Genomic DNA, 13800 nt, shown 5'->3' on the forward strand with positions numbered 1-13800 from the left:
ACAAACAAAAAAAACATACATACTTGGAGCATCATGAGTATGAGTACAATGACGACATAATTCTTAGAATTGAGTGAACTAGTTAACTATTAAGTTAAGGTAGTGGCACATAATAGCTTCAACACATTAGCAATCCTTTATAAGCTGCAGAAAACAAGCATAGAAACATTGTGTAATTCTAAACAGAACAGCTCAGGGAGTAGATAGCAGCGCTCGCCGTGCCCTCTGAACACCAATGACAGTGCTCATTAGAAAGAAATAATGGCGCTCCTTACATGCATTGGCCATTATTAATATGCCTTAGCTCAGGGATGTCACAGGTTAACTACTATTTCATTTCACCTTGGACGACCTCCAGCGAAACATACCTAATAACAGTGTCAGCTCCCCTGCTGACAATAGCAATTTAGCATGCCCACACTTACTACAGGGATAGCACGCTTTTAAAACACGGGAGACCTTGAGAGTTCTGCTGAAGAGACAAACACAATGACCCTCATCACACACGTGCGGTCTATCTGCACACACATTTTGGGCTCCTGGGCCTGTGCCTGAGGGCTCCCATGAACACCACAGAGGCTGGCAAGTGCCGGCTTGCGACAAAAGGCAGTTATTAAGATCACATGTCGTGGCCGAGATCAATATGAGGGTATAGGCGGGTAAATAAGAGGGAAATAAAGCAGGAGCCTGGAGCAAAGGAGCATGTAATTGCACTGGCTGTTTATGGCAGGAGGGATGTTTAGCCACACAGGCAGATTAGCAAGCGGTAGACAAAAAAGGTTACTTGATAACTGGCTACAAGATAAGATGAATTACAAAGGTTATTGGTACTAGGTGGTACTTGTAGATAAATGGTACATTTAGGATGAGTTTTGTGGCTAATTAAGCTTACTTTTAGAGCTTAGCACTAAGCTGATATTAATGCTAAGCTATATATTAGCACTTTTATTATTAGTATGTGATTTTGCTAAAATGCATTTTTACTAAAATGTCTTCTAAATTCAACAGGATTTTTTTTTGGGGGGGGGGGTGAGCTATTCTTTAAACAAATTGCAATGTTATTGAATATTTAATGTTATTAAAACTTCAACAACTTGCAAGGGACATGAATATTTTTATTATTTAGGTTTATATCGATTTGTAGCAAATAAATAAATTGTAGGCTACAATATTCTTTTATTTATGTATTTATTTTTAAATCAACCCACGCTCATTGGGAAAAAAACAAAAACAACAACAGCAACAACATAAAAAAAACATGCATATTTTGGCATTTCTGAAAAATTATATTATGTTGCTTTTTGCATGTTTTCTGTCACTTTCAAAGTGAAATCTAGTGAGTGGCATCTAAATGTGTGTTCAGATTTATGCGAAACAGATGAATTTGGAAACTTTTTATTATGTTTCTTGTTGTACATATTGCAGATGTTTTGAAATTCTCTATTGTTTTTGAAAACAATGTTCAACACTAAACCTAACTGATAGTGTTAACAAAAGCAATGGGTGAGATAGAAACATATTTCCTGAAGAAACCATGCAATTTTAGCTTGCTTCTACAAATCTTTGATTGTGACTTGGATTCATTGCAAGAATGAAATTTGTTGTGTTTTACTGCAACTATTGTTAATTTCAGATGGAAACTGTAGTGAAATGTATGTAGTGTAGTTTTGCAGAAATTTAGTTATTTTCCCAATGAGCCTGTGTTAAACAAAAGGCTTAATAGGGCAGATGAGATGATACAAAGAGTATTAAAATTACGCTTTTAGTAAAAAACGTGATCCCCATAACGGCAGGACTGGAGACACTCTGATGAAGGTCATTCATAATGATTAAAATCCAAATGATTCGAAAATGACCCAGGGGATTGTGGGTCTAGTGGCACCTCCATACATGAAAATTGCATTACCAGCCAAAGACACTGTCCAGGGACTCACACCTCCAACATTAGCACAGACAGCCCATGCCGCAAGCAATGAGCCATCAAAAGAACAATCAAAAATGACGTTAGGCAAGGCAGCACTAGCAGATAAATGGTACAGAGGGGTTTCTTGTATTGCTGATATGGAATCTTTGGCCATTTCGATATTTGATATTTGACGCTGCCCTTGAGGTTGAGAAACATGGATTGATAATTAACACCCAAGGCGATGTTTAGCAATGTGATTTCCCAAAGGAGCGCAATGGTTAGATGAGATTTTGTACCATAACAAACAACTGGATTGGTATGAAATACAGAAATACATAAGAGGTGATATTAACATATATAGTACTTTTATTGGTAGTTTTAGGTAAGGCTAGTGAAGCACTTGATCGATTGTAGTTTCTGTATCTCTTTGTCATTCTACAAAATCTGTGCCTTTTGTGTCCCCTATTACACATATGTGTAAATAATGACTTGAACAATGAATAGCAAAACTCTACACATGAAATTCCAGACTGCATGGAACCCTTTTGAAATTTCACCTGTGAAAACAATGGCAAATGTCCGCAGGTTCAGAAGCTGCTCACAGAGCAATGTTCTTGCGTTCAGTCTGCAATACTTGTTGGTTTACGAACACATGTTGTTTTTCAGCATCTCGTGCCTTGAGCTTCACATATTTTGGATGTTATGTCAAGTTTAAAGAGGACCTATTATGCCTTTTTACATTTTCAAGTGTGTAATGTTGCTTTTTGAGCATGAAAAAGTCACTTCAAAGGGAATTATTCTCGATATCAGTGCGCACTGTATCTGAACTCCCTGAAATGCCTCGATTGTAGTCTTGAAATTTCTTCTGGGAACGAACATGTCACAGTATCCATCATTTAAACTTGATGTGTTTTGTTGAGTTGATCTGGGCATTGACACTGTTTGCATGGATCGCCTCAGATCATTTACGTTTGAATAGCATGCACTGTCAGTAGGCATGTTCACATTAGTGGATAATGAGGTTACATGTGAACCACTGACATTTCTCTCTTTCTATACAGATTACATAAACAGAGAATATTTGTTTTCATTTTGAATTTCGTTTAGAGAAAGCACACCCTGTTTGTTTTCTTTATTTTACAAAAGCACAAAGATTTGTTTTGATTGTAAGTGGACACATACAAAAGTAGACCTTTTATAGTTTCAGATGATGTATTGTGTACTTTTATCTGTTTGACCATAAATGACGGAGTATTTTAAGTCTAATTTGCTGCTATGTGAAGAACATCCAGCAAAACAAGCCGGCAGTAATGTGTAATGTGCAGTTATTGTATGGTATGGTAGCGGTTGTGGCATTTCTCAAACACTCTTGAAGTGGTTAACCAATCATAACACACAGGTCCAGCCGATCAATCAACGCACATTGCGCTTTTCGGAAGGAGGGCTTCATAGTGACAGGAACTAAACAGTGGTACGTTTCCCAAAATCATTGTTAGCTAACTTTGGTTGAAAGTTCCCTTTCAAAAGCTACTCTCAATGCTGCACTTGATTTAAGCTCTATGGGGAAAATGTCTTAGTTTGACCGGTTGTGAACATGTGTGGCAAACACACCAAAGAATTTGGCTTTAAATAACCTCTGATGATGTCGTCATCGGAACGTGCACATCAGAGGCTATAATTAGATGTGTGACAGATACGCTCATCAGGTTCTTTTGTCTTCAGAACCTCACTGTATGTCGTGTTTGCTATTCAAACCTCTTCTTAAACTATCCCTTTTGCTAGGAGTTAGTTTTGTCAGGCAGGAATAAAGCGAGAGAAAACAATTGTTGCGCACAAAAAGTATTCTCGTCACTTCATAACATTAAGGTTGAACCACTGTAGTCACATGGACTATTTTAACAATGTATTTAATATGTTTTTGTGCCTCAAAACGTGTGTGGTTCAGAAACCCTCAGATTTCATAAAAAAAATATCTTAATTTGATGAACAAAGGTCTTACGAGTTTGGGACGATATTAGGGTGTGTACTTAATGACAGAAATTTCATTTTTGGGTGAACTAACCCTTTAAAGTGCTTTGCGGTCATCTCACATATCGTGAGTCGATCTGGCTGAGGAGCAGGAGACGGGTCCTTGCCTTTCTCTCATTCGCTCTTGCTGATGCACGCCTCTGTGCTTCTTCAGTGCGGACTAAGGACATAGGTTCTTTGGTCAATATCAAGTCAAATATCACGTCAAGAATCTAGTGGCTCGGATCTCGCATCTGCCAAGGCAACACACAGATTACGGGTCTGCTATTTATGTATATAATGCAAAGAAACTGAGCAGATGGGAGATTCCCTTTCTCTTGTTTCTACTCTCTCCATTTTCACTTGTCTGGTTGATATTTGGCTGCATTTAATTCTGAGAAATTATTTAATACTTAAGTCTGATTTTAGAAGTTAGATGCTTGTATAATATGGCTGTTCTTTGGCTACATTTAATTCTGAGGAAATAAATGGCAAAATAACCACCTGGAGATGGAATTTGAGGATGCCACCTCCGAGTGCTCCTCGAGTGATGATAAAATGCATGAGGAGTTACTTCATGCACAGCTGTCTAGCACAGCTGTCCCCCACATGTTGTCCATTTTAAGCACCCTGAGATATGTGACCAGTCACGGAAAGTAGGGACACAAGTTGGTTCTGGGGCATTATTCACAGATTCTGAAAGTGTAGTCTCCAAGCTTTCCAACGATGTGTAACACATGGAAATCTGATAATATTTGGAGAAGTTGTGGCCATTTGAAGGTAGGCACTCAAAAAAGCTCAAAGGGCAGAAAATGACCTAAAGATTTTGCCGTTCTCGCCCGTTCTCACCTGCTGGGAGTGACAATAGGGCTCATTTACATCTCATTTAGATAAGCCATACCCCCTGTAAAGCTGCATGGTTGCATAGCAACGACAGACGCAACGGGAAAATCGGACCGCATACTATTAATAATAAAGGATAATGTGCATTGTAAATGTCAGTAATTTATCTTTTTTGACATTAGAACTTTTTGAACAGGATTCTGTGATAACTGTATAGTCCTGGTTTAGACCTCAGTTAGTGGTTAGACCTGGTTTGAGTCAAAGGATTAAAAAAATCCTGTACATTAAACTCTTCAACACTTTTACTTTTGACTTATAACGCACATTTTATGGCTATGGATAGTACGGATACTTTATACTTTTACTTACGTAGGAATTTAATCTGATACATTTACTATTACATTAGTAAATCCTTGTTAAGAAGTAGTAACTGGCTAAAATTATTAGCGTCACATTCAATTCAAGAATAGTAAGGTTTACATGAGCTAAGTCATTCAAACCAATTAGTCATTCACCAGTCAATTCAAGCAGTTGAAGCGTTATTCAAATTAAGATGCTAACATTACCATCTAAAAGCCCATTATAGTAATGGGGGTTTTTGGCAAGTGATACGATGCTAACGATTACAATTAAAACGACAGTCCTGAGCTAGCTAATAACAATAGACACATGAGATAACGTGTAGCCTACGTGTTCTTAGAATGAACACAAAACGACAAACTTTGATGTTTATGGAAACTCACCCCATAAGAAACAGAAAAGATCTTGTTGCCTCCAATGAAATAAGTTGTTCGGGCACACTTTCTCTTTGTCGGGGTCTTCTTTGTGGATGTAACCATCTCCGAAGTTTGAACTATGCGTCTGTTTGCCTCCAAATGTCCAATAATTTGCATGTCCTGTCACTCTTTTTCCGCAGCTAAAGAATCCAGCCGTATGTTGTACTTCAAAACATTTCCGGTGTAAAGGCCACGGTTCAGCTCATCTGCGATATTCTTTGCGGATTTCCTTAATTTCCTTCCCTTCGCCTCTCTATTAATGTGCTTGGACACAGATCTCTGTGAACAGCCAGCCTCTTTTGCAATGACCTTTTGTGTCTTGCCCTCCTTGGGCAAGGTGTCAGTGGTCATCTTTTGGACAACTATCAAGTCAGCAGTCTTCCCCATGATTGTGTAGCCTACAGAACTAGACTGAGAGACCATTTAAAGGCCTTTGCAGGTGTTTTGAGTTAATTAGCTGATTAGAGTGTGGCACCAGGTGTCTTAAATATTGAACCTTTTCACAATATTCTAATTTTATGAGATGCTGAATTTGGGATTTTCCTTAGTTGTCAGTTATAATCATCAAAATTAAAAGAAATAAACATTTGAAATATATCAGTCTGTGTGTAATGAATGAATATAACATACAAGTTTCACTTTTTGAATGGAATTAGTGAAATAAATCAACTTTTTGATGATATTCTAATTATATGACCAGCACCTGTAATTGTGTTATTATCCAAGCAACCAGATAAGCATGTCTACAGTTTAGCAAACTGTGACTAACTTGATCAGCAAGAATCTTTTCATATTGTTGCTCCACCTTGGCAATAGTTGACCTGAAATGAAACTAGCTACAGAAAACAATTAATGCCAGGGTTCTCCAGTTCTGCTGTGAGGTTGACTGTTGACTGTCCTGTAGAGTTTAGCACAAACCCTAATCAAACTCGCCTGGAGTTAATCAAGGGCTATTATTAGAATTACAATTACAAGCAGGTGTGTTTGATTAAGGCCGGAACTAATGCTGCTTTCAGACAGCTCAGAATTTGGATTTTTCCCACCTCGTACTTGGAAATAACATCTGGAATGCCACTCAAAGTTGGACATTCGACCTGTGAACTCAGGGCAGATCGATCAAGCCTCTCCTTAGCGAGACGTGTCATTTGACATAACTTCCAGATGGTGGCAAGTCCTACTTTCAATGAGCATAGCATAGAGCTACTGTATGTCAAACATAAAAACAAACTTTAACATTAGACAAAGTTCATATAATCATACCTTAATTTTTGCTTTTCGTCATCTGTTTTCAAAGTAAATGGCTGCATGTTATGTTATGTTATTTTTATTGTTTTTGCAATAATTGATACAAAAACACGACATGTTCTCTGTGTTATGGTGACATTATGTGGTCAATATGATATTTGGAAAGTGACTTTTTAGTGGCTTCTTGTAAATGTAATGCCATTTTTTACAAAAATTTTGAAAACCAAGACCAAAATCAAGGCCGGTGTCGGTGAATATCAAGACATCAGCTAGTATTTCGATATTGCATTGCATAGAGAACTCAGCAATATTGGGTTTATCTCCAGTTTATTACAAAAAAATATAAAATTTAATATAATACACTACAAAAGACATTTACACAACAAAACACACAATAAAAGGTAGTAGACAAACAACTATCACATATAAACTACACTTTTCTTTGCTTTTCATTCTTTTCTCCCCTCTTTATTGGACCAAATATGATGAAATATTTAAATAATATTCATTATGCTGTTAAAATGCATTTGTAATATGCAGCCCACCAACACCATGCATATAATTTTGTATAAGAATGTTTGGAAATTATTTGATGCACTCAACATTAGTGCTACAATTATGTTAGTCAGTATAGTTATTTTAGGTGTGTTTTTCAGGGTGGTGGGTTCATTTAACAAAGATCAAATAATAGTGTAAGGTTATACAGTATGGGCAAATTGTATAACCTTGTGCTTGCCATTAAACCCTCCCAAAGTTCACAGGGCTAGAATGATTTTAATATTCAGAAACACTGTGCTAACCAGAAAGCTTCTTAATTGTAGCTACATTTGACATTTTCATGTGTGAATTAGATGTATAACTATAAATGTCAAACAAAAGGCAACTGTTTATGGCTACAACTAAAAGTTATCCAAATTTACATATTCTACGTAAACAACCTGATAATAGGGCAAACATGCTTGTAAAACATGAGCATTTGGCTTTTCATTCAACAGATATGATCAAAATATCACTACAATAAACAACAGCCACAAATTTGAAAACACTCAAGCATTTTGCAGTATTAAAGTGTGTAGGTCGGTCATGTTAAAATGTTTTCAATCTACAGTATAATGTCATAACATTTTTTTTTTTTTTTTTTCAAATCCGTGAAATCTTTTTTGCCATTATTTTGAAAATTCAATGGGGTTAAAATGTATAAATTCAAACTAAAATGATATTTAACTTAATATGATATACTGTATTGCATAAAAGATCAATTTCCAAATACATTTTTGTAACATTCATTGCAACACATATCAAATAATATTCACTCATTATAAAAAAACATAGATGTTTCAGTGCAAATCCACATAGATTCAAATTAACTGAAAATGTGTCATTAACTTTATTAAGATTTTTGATCATTATTAATTCTGATCGATGAAGCTCTGAGCACTTTCATTTGAATAATCAAGGAGCATTATGCTGCCAATTATTTGATAAGTAATTAAAAGTAATACATATCTCTACCAGAGTGGACTTAATGGACATAAACTGAACTTAAACTGACCATAAGTATAAGCAGTTATAAGATGTTTTGAGGAAATGCGTGACATATTTGAGCACTTTTTAATACAATCTTGTGGCCTTTCAGTAGTGTTAATAGGACAATAATGTGCTGTAATAAACAATTATGGACCTAAAATATGGTTAGAAATGTCCCAGTGCCTGGGAGTCCTAACATTCAACATTTCCTGTATTGTGAAACCTATAATGCTATAATGTGTTATTTAGTCGATGAACACTGACAATAATTTTGACCTCAATGTACAAAAAAAACTCATTCTACTCCTTTTGAGAAGTTATGCTGACTTCACATGCTATCGGCAAATTCCTACTTCCCACATTTCTGAAGTCATGACTTTAAGCTCAATGCGTTCAAGTGCTGGGGTGTCTGAAAGAATAAAGATCATGGATGACACCATGTTTATTCTTTCATATTAACTGGGGAAATCTTACTTAAGCCAAAATGAACTGAATATATTTAATTTTGAATAAAATGTAGAGTTCCATAAACATTCACTGCACTATAGGAATTTCAGTCAAATACATGCTATTTTTTCTCTGTGTAAAACATACAATATCCTTCAAATGGTTACTCATATATGTAAATATGCACTAATTTAAAGACAAGAAAAGGTGAAAGTAATAAAGAATAGCAGTCACAGCAGCAATCATTCTCCCCTCTGCCATGTTTAAAGTTTATGGCGCACACAACTCGGAAACTAGTATAAAGTTTCCCATTAGTAAATACAACTTGAGATGGCGTTCCTGTCCAATTTCCAACTCTAAAACTTGTATTTAAAATAATTCCGATAGCATGTGAAGGCAACATTAGAAAAGGACATGGGTGACTGACAACATTAGCATGCTAGGCTAACTACATTATTGTTTTCTCTTACTGCATGTGCATGACTCAACACTTTTGTCAAAGTTCTAAAACTCTTTTTGTTGAAGTTTGATAACCAAAAGTTGCCCAACCAAAAAAGACATTGTACTCAACAGCTTAACATTTATAACTCAGAGAAGTTCTTAACAATAAAATAAACGTTTAATCTTTCTGGCCTACTTTCTACTATTTGCAGTAAATATACACAATTTACTGCTTGATTGAACACTGAGGGATGAGTCAAAACTATTGTCAACAGTTACCGACACCTTGCCTCAGATGCAATACATAGAACTTTTTTTTTTTTTACTGTTTTTGCTAATGCAATGTATGACATAATGAACCAACTTAAAGTCAACATGAAACTATATTCGCAACCCATTTTACTACAGTAACATGATGTAATTCATTGTATCCCAATCTATCATTATTTGCTAAATTATTACATCTTGAATTTCAAAAGTTATACAGAAAACATGAAAACAGTGATCAATTGTGCACAATAAACCCGAAAACCCGAATTAAAAAGGTAAATAGGGTCCGTTCTGAGTTCATGTTGACTTTAATATCCACTATACTGTGAAAACTGAGCAAGGCAAAAGAATGGGTAGCAAAATATAGTACAGTTCACACATCAATTGTAAAACAATTTTTCATTTCCTATCTAATGAAGCACTGAGAGGCAATATAAACATTTATTGACTGGACTGAATATACATAGTATGTTAGCCCACCCGGCAACTAAATTACAGTATATCAACCCCACATGAACATGGATGGATGCATTTGAGCTCCACTTTATCTACGCAACTGTACACTATTTACACGTAAAACATCAAAACATCAGTGGAACTAAAATAAACTTGTGGTTTGAAAACGTGTCACATTTTCAAATACAAATACATTTCCTCTGTCCTTCATGACACATATATTGTGCAAAAGGAAAATTATCCTGTCCATTGCTTTGTCCTCTTATTGAAACAAGGAAGCAACAATTTAGAACAAAGTAAAATCAACATCAATCTCAAATTCTACTATTGCTTTGTTTAACACTGCCATTCGTTCTCTCAGCCCATGATATGACATCAGTCTTACTGCCTGAACATCGCCCCAGGTGAACTTGGTGTGAGAAACATCCGAGCTGAAAATTCCGGAGGTAATAATATTGTTGAATGAGGTCATGGAAAAATGCTATACATTCAGCCCAGAGACACCTGATCCCAAGTCAGTAGTCCTACCTGGAGATGTGCCACACTTTTCCAAACAACGACTCAATATTTCAGTCAAGTTTCTCCTGTGACTCTTAGTCCGGAGGCTTTGCACAAACGAACCGGTAATCGTTTGTTCATCTGTCCAGCGTTTTTTCTTCTTCTTTTTTTTTTTCCTTTAGCGTTGAATGTCATCATTAAATAGTTCTGCTCAATAAATAAGTGTCCATAGAAAGTGCTAGGCTACTATTGGAAGTTCCTCTGAGGCAGGTCTCAGATGGGCATAGTGGCGTTCATCATTTGGACTCGCATCTCCTGAATGCTGTTGAGAATCTTTTTCTGATGGCCGGCCAAAGTGATTCCAACCCTCCTAAGATCTCTGCAAAAGAACAATAAATAGCTATAAAATATATATTTTTGTCAGGGTTCATTGATAATGATTAAACATGCTGGAGTCAATCAAGGTGATTTGTAAAATTTGAATATGAAAGTATAAGAATAATGAAAGTAAAACTATTAGGTTGACCTCCCTAGTCTCCATTCATTTACACTACCATCAGTAAGATTTATTATGCTCTTATGCTCATCCATGCTGTATTTTTTTGATCAAATAATAATAAAAACAGTAATACTGTGAAATATTATTAAAATTTAAAAAGTGTTTTCTATGTGAATATATTGTAAAATTTATTCCTGAGATCAAAACTGAATTTTCAGCATCATTACTCCAGTCTTCAGGGTCACATGATCCTTCAGAACTCATCCCTATAACATCTCTAATTATTATCAATGTTGAAAACAGTTGTGCTGCTTCATATTTTTGTGGAAACTGTGATACTCTTTTTAGGATTATTTGATTAATGGAACTAATTTAATCTGAAATAAAAATAATTGTAACAATGTAGAAATATTTACTTTCACTCTTGATCAGTTTAATGCACCCCAGCTCAATAAAAGTATTAATTTCTAAAAATCCTATAATCTATAAAAATCTTATTGACCCCAAACTTTTGAATGATAGTGTATGCTGAATGGAAAATAATATTAGCTATAAAAACCTCTTTTACTGCTAAACTCTACCCTTAATTGTGGGCAGCTTACTCTGCCTAATTTGATTTTACATTTCCCCAATTACAATTCATTATTCTGTACCTTTTTAGCATCATGTAAACTGAGCTGTAACAATTAACCATTAGAAAATGCATCTAAATTCCCCAGGATCAAAACACAAAATGGAGGTTACATGAACAGGAAACAGGATCAATGACCTCCACAACAGATGACTTACTCCAAGGTCATTTGAGTGACTACTTCCAGAGAAGTGTATCCACTTTCCATGAAAAGCTCGGTGTATCGACCCATTTTTATGGCCTCTAACCATTCCTCCACTGATCTGAATACACAGCCCTCAGGGCTCCCGTGCTCCACTAATAAATTGGACACTCTGCGGGAGAGACAGGTACAGTGGTGAACAAATGGATGCATAAACCTAACATTAAAGTTCTAGGTGAAGGCTGGATACTAAAAACATTTACGGATCTGAGCTGACTCAAGTAGAGTAATGTATAAATATATTTGTTATAATACACAATAAGGTCCAAAAGTCTCAGAACACACTGAAACCATTTTTTCTTCTTCTTCACATAATCTATAAAATACAGAATGCCTTTTTTATGCTAATATAATTTTAATTAATTTGTTGAAACATTTTTTTTTTTTTTTTTGTATTACACTAATACAAATTTTCCAGAGCAGAAATTATCTCAGGGTTATGTATAACCAGTTCCCTGAGATGTCGCGTCATTGTTTTGACGCTATGGGAATGCCTTCAGTGTGAGCCGGTGTCTGAATCACATGTAGTACAAGGCAATCTACTGGCCATTGATGAAGTCAGGTCATGCTATGTTGAGTCTATAAATAAAACCTTTACGAGAGCATCACCAGATTCACTTGTCTGAAAAAGCCATGCAGGCATACTTGAAGTATGCCAACGCGACATGGTTTCTGGTTCCCGTTCTCAGGGAACTGGGTTACCTTTCGAGGGAACGTTGAAGCCGCGTCATTGTGTTGACACTATGGGATTGATAATACCCATGGTGCCATACTGAGAGGATGCCTGAACTACAGGTTGCACTTGGTGAGACATAGAACGGCCCGTTTGCTTAGTTGCTTGGAGAGACAGTTCTTTGTGGCTCTACAGAGTTCTTTCGCCGCTTCGGCTCCCCGGTATCCAATATTTTAAGCAGGTCAGACTGGTAGGCCTGTAACACCACAATGGTCGGCCTTGCCAACCAGTGCAGATGGCCTGGAAGGCAAGGCCAGCCTTTTCATTGACAAAGCCGATGCAGGAGAACAACAGCTTACAAGCATCTCTTCAATCTGAGGCATCGACTTGTACATTCAATCCCATTATAAATGAATAAAACATTGTGGACACGGGCAGAATATGGGGGATTTCCGTGACCTCGAGATTTTATTGTGAAGATTGGGAAAGAAAGGGAGTTTCCCTTTTGGTGGCTGGGCCTGACAGCTGGTAAGGAAGCAATCATCCAGTTTGCTATGGGGTGCCTCCCTCCTTTGATTGGGCCAATCGTTGTTGAGCTTGGCCACCACTTGAGTAACGACCTTGAGCAGCTCCTTGTATGATATTGCCTGCCAGCCGCACTTGAATCATAACCGCTTTCTACATCTAGCTCCTCGAAGCTAGACTGCCCAGATAGCACAGGTCCACATCCAGACTGGAAGAAAATCCATAACAAGCTTCCACGTCCAGAACGGGACCTTCAGTGTCTGTAAAATATAAAGAGCACGAGAAAGGGCTGGACCCATTTCAGGCTCTTCTAGCAGCTCCATGATCTAAGTCGACATGCTGCCTCAGCGGATGTTGGACTCGAACGATGGGGTGCAGAAAGAAAGTTTCCTTTGTAATTGAAAAGGGCAAGGTGGGATCGGAGGTTCCTCACTGTAAAACACTTCCAATGGGGGCAATCAGCTCCCTCAAGAGCTGATCCAGTGTGCTCTGCTCCCAAACAAAACACACAGAATTTGTGTCCGTCATCCCCAGGAATAGAATGGGGGTATGGTGAAACATGTGAATCTGGTGGCGCTCTCGCACAGAGACAATTTTTTTTTTTTTTTTTTTTACAGAGGGGATATTGGATATCTCTTTTTATCATGTCATAAATCAGAAAACACTGTCAGCAAAAAAAAAAAAAAAAAAAGAGTAAAATCCACATAAAAAAATACTATAGTAATTTATAGTAAATACTATAGTGTTTTTGAACCATATTATAGTAAATTGTAGCATACTGTATATATTATAGTATTTACAACACTTTGTTGAGGAATGCTACAGCATACTGTAGTATTAACTATAGTTAACTG

General features: G+C 36.6%; 1 protein-coding gene across 3 annotated transcripts in view; it reads right to left on the reverse strand.

The window, feature by feature from the left end:
* Nucleotides 1-7112: 7112 nt before the first annotated feature.
* Nucleotides 7113-13800, reverse strand: part of LOC137028927 (ephrin type-A receptor 5) — a 101163-nt gene continuing 94475 nt past the window's right edge. For 2 of the 3 annotated variants that reach the window (XM_067398335.1, XM_067398336.1), the window contains exons 16-17: nt 11705-11860; nt 7113-10795 (exon numbers count right to left, since the gene is read on the reverse strand). In XM_067398335.1, the coding sequence (XP_067254436.1) occupies nt 10690-10795; nt 11705-11860 (262 nt within the window). In that variant the 3' untranslated portion in view covers nt 7113-10689. Of the gene's footprint in view, nt 10796-11704; nt 11861-13800 lie in introns of those variants that run through there. The other variant, XR_010896218.1, reaches the window with a different exon arrangement.

This window comes from Chanodichthys erythropterus, chromosome 10 (genome assembly GCF_024489055.1).
Source record: "Chanodichthys erythropterus isolate Z2021 chromosome 10, ASM2448905v1, whole genome shotgun sequence".
NCBI classification, from domain to species: Eukaryota; Metazoa; Chordata; class Actinopteri; order Cypriniformes; family Xenocyprididae; genus Chanodichthys; species Chanodichthys erythropterus.